This window comes from Guillardia theta (genome assembly GCF_000315625.1).
Source record: "Guillardia theta CCMP2712 unplaced genomic scaffold GUITHscaffold_76, whole genome shotgun sequence".
NCBI lineage: Eukaryota > Cryptophyceae > Pyrenomonadales > Geminigeraceae > Guillardia > Guillardia theta.
The window spans coordinates 324,150-326,153 of NW_005434598.1; the positions used below are offsets into that span (position 1 = coordinate 324,150).

At 56.1% G+C, this 2,004-nt stretch overlaps 1 protein-coding gene across 1 annotated transcript in view; it reads right to left on the reverse strand.

Annotated features, from left to right (window-relative positions):
* Positions 1-1,168: 1,168 nt before the first annotated feature.
* GUITHDRAFT_160017 (hypothetical protein) overlaps positions 1,169-2,004 on the reverse strand; it is a gene marked incomplete at its 5' end in the record, with an annotated part of 2,577 nt that continues 1,741 nt past the window's right edge. Inside the window, 3 exons of the mRNA XM_005826303.1 lie at positions 1,169-1,326; positions 1,537-1,602; positions 1,650-1,739. Coding sequence (XP_005826360.1) covers positions 1,267-1,326; positions 1,537-1,602; positions 1,650-1,739 — 216 coding nt within the window. The 3' untranslated portion in view covers positions 1,169-1,266. The remainder of the gene's footprint in view (positions 1,327-1,536; positions 1,603-1,649; positions 1,740-2,004) is intronic.

Consider the following 2,004-nt stretch of genomic DNA (forward strand, 5'->3'; position numbering starts at 1 on the left):
GGGTACTACAGATTGGGACTTGAAATGAGCGATCAGCCCCGAAGAGTATCAAGACCTCTCGCCAGGTCAGGAAATGCAGAAATGTCTTATGGTCGAGGAGAGGAAACTCGGGTAGAGCTTCTATAGGAGAGCGGACAGGAACTAGAGTCAGGCGAAGGGAGACCCCAGAGAGGTATGAATATGTCGTTATAGCAGGTACACGAGCAGGAGAGGGAGTAGCAGGAGCAGGAGCAGGAGCAGGAGCAGGAGCAGGAGCAGGAGCAGGAGCAGGAGCAGGAGCAGGACCAGGAGCAGGAATAGGGAGCGGGAGGGGGAGGGGAGATATGTTTTCCTTGAATTCAGGTTTCATCTCTTGCGATGAAGATCTTCAGATTTCTGGTGCTCCTTCGGGTTTCAGGTCGATATCTTCATCCTAACTCCTCTTATTCCTCCTCCTCCTCCTCCTCCCTCCTCCCTCCTCCTCCTCCCTCCTCCCTCCTCCTCCTCCTCCTCCCTCCTCCTCCTCCTCCCTCCTCCTCCCTCCTCCTCCCTCCTCCTCCCTCCTCCTCCCTACCCCTCACTTTCATTCTCCTCCTTTTCCTCTCCTCTCATCTTCTCCTCAGCCTGGTCTCGCGCTCGACGGGGAAATGCCTGATGGAGCACAAGTACGCCAACGTGATCGGGCGACTCGTGAAGCTCTGGATGGCCTACAAGAAGGAAAAGAGAAGACTGCAGGTAGAGGAGGAAGAGCAGCAGGAGCAGGAGCAGGAGCAGGAGCAGGAGCAGGAGCAGGAAAGAAGAGGCGGAGGAAAGGACAGGAGAGAGGGGGATGGAGAGGAAGGGGAGAGGAGATTTGTCAAGGAGGGGAGGAGGAAGGAGAAGAGCAGGGTCACTGAGCAGCTGAGCAGGCGAATCGATCTTCCAACTTCGATCGAGCAGGACGAGGTGAGAAAAAGCAGAGAGAGAGAAAGGGGAGGGGAGGAGAGGAGATGAGAGGAGAGGAGGGGGAGGGGGCCGGGGCGGGGGCGGGGAAGGAGAGGAGAGGAGAGGAGAGGAGAGGAGAATATCCTGACGATGGTTGGCAGCACCGCCTGCGGAGCTTCTCAAGTAAATGTGACCAGGACTAAGATGAGATGACATGAGGAGGAGGAGGAGGAGGAGGAGGAGGAGGAGGAGGATTGTTATTTTTATGTTTAATTGAAGCAAGACAGACATTCTCACATAGCATGTCTCATCTCATCTCATCTGTTCACTTCACTGCTCTTCTCTTCTTCTCATCTACTTGTTTCAACGCAGCAAAAGCTTGACGATGTTCTTGGCGTTCAACTTCTTCAAGTCGGTGTAAGTCTGCAAAGACCCGTCAGACTCTCTTAGCTCCTCCTCTCGCGTCTTCTCTCTCCGTCTCTTCTCCCTCCTCCATCCATTTCAAACTCCTTCGCCTCCTGCCCACTTGCCAGAATCCCTCCACTTCTCACCACCACCCCTCTCCTCCTGCCCCTGCCCCTGCCCCTGTTGCTCCTCCTCCTCTTTTCCTCGCACTCTCTCTTCACTTCTCACCTGTCCAACGCCCACAAGCAGCACCGGCTGGCCGGTCACGTACGTCATCGACACGGCTGCTCCCACCTGCCCTCCAGCTGAGCTGAAGTTTCGCATGTCACACGATTTCTCACCTTGTCATCGATGGTGTCAAACTTGGTCAACATAATCCCGTCGATGAGACGAGGGGGGCCCTGGCCGTAGGCTGTTTCTTTGAGGGCCTGCGAACAGTCAGGAGAAAGGAGCAGAGAGCAAAGAGGGGAGGAGAGGAGAGAAGAGGAGAGAGGAGAGGAGAGGAAAGGAGAGGAGAGGAGAGGAGAGGAGAGGAGAGGAGAGGAGAGGAGAGGAGAGGAGGGGAAGTGAGGGGGAAGGATAGGAGATGGGATGGGGGCGGGAGAGGTGACGGGATGTGGAGGGGCGAGGAGAGGAGGGGAGAGAAGATGAGGGGTGCGGAGATATCAGGGTCCGCGGTGTGCTTAGATGTGGTGG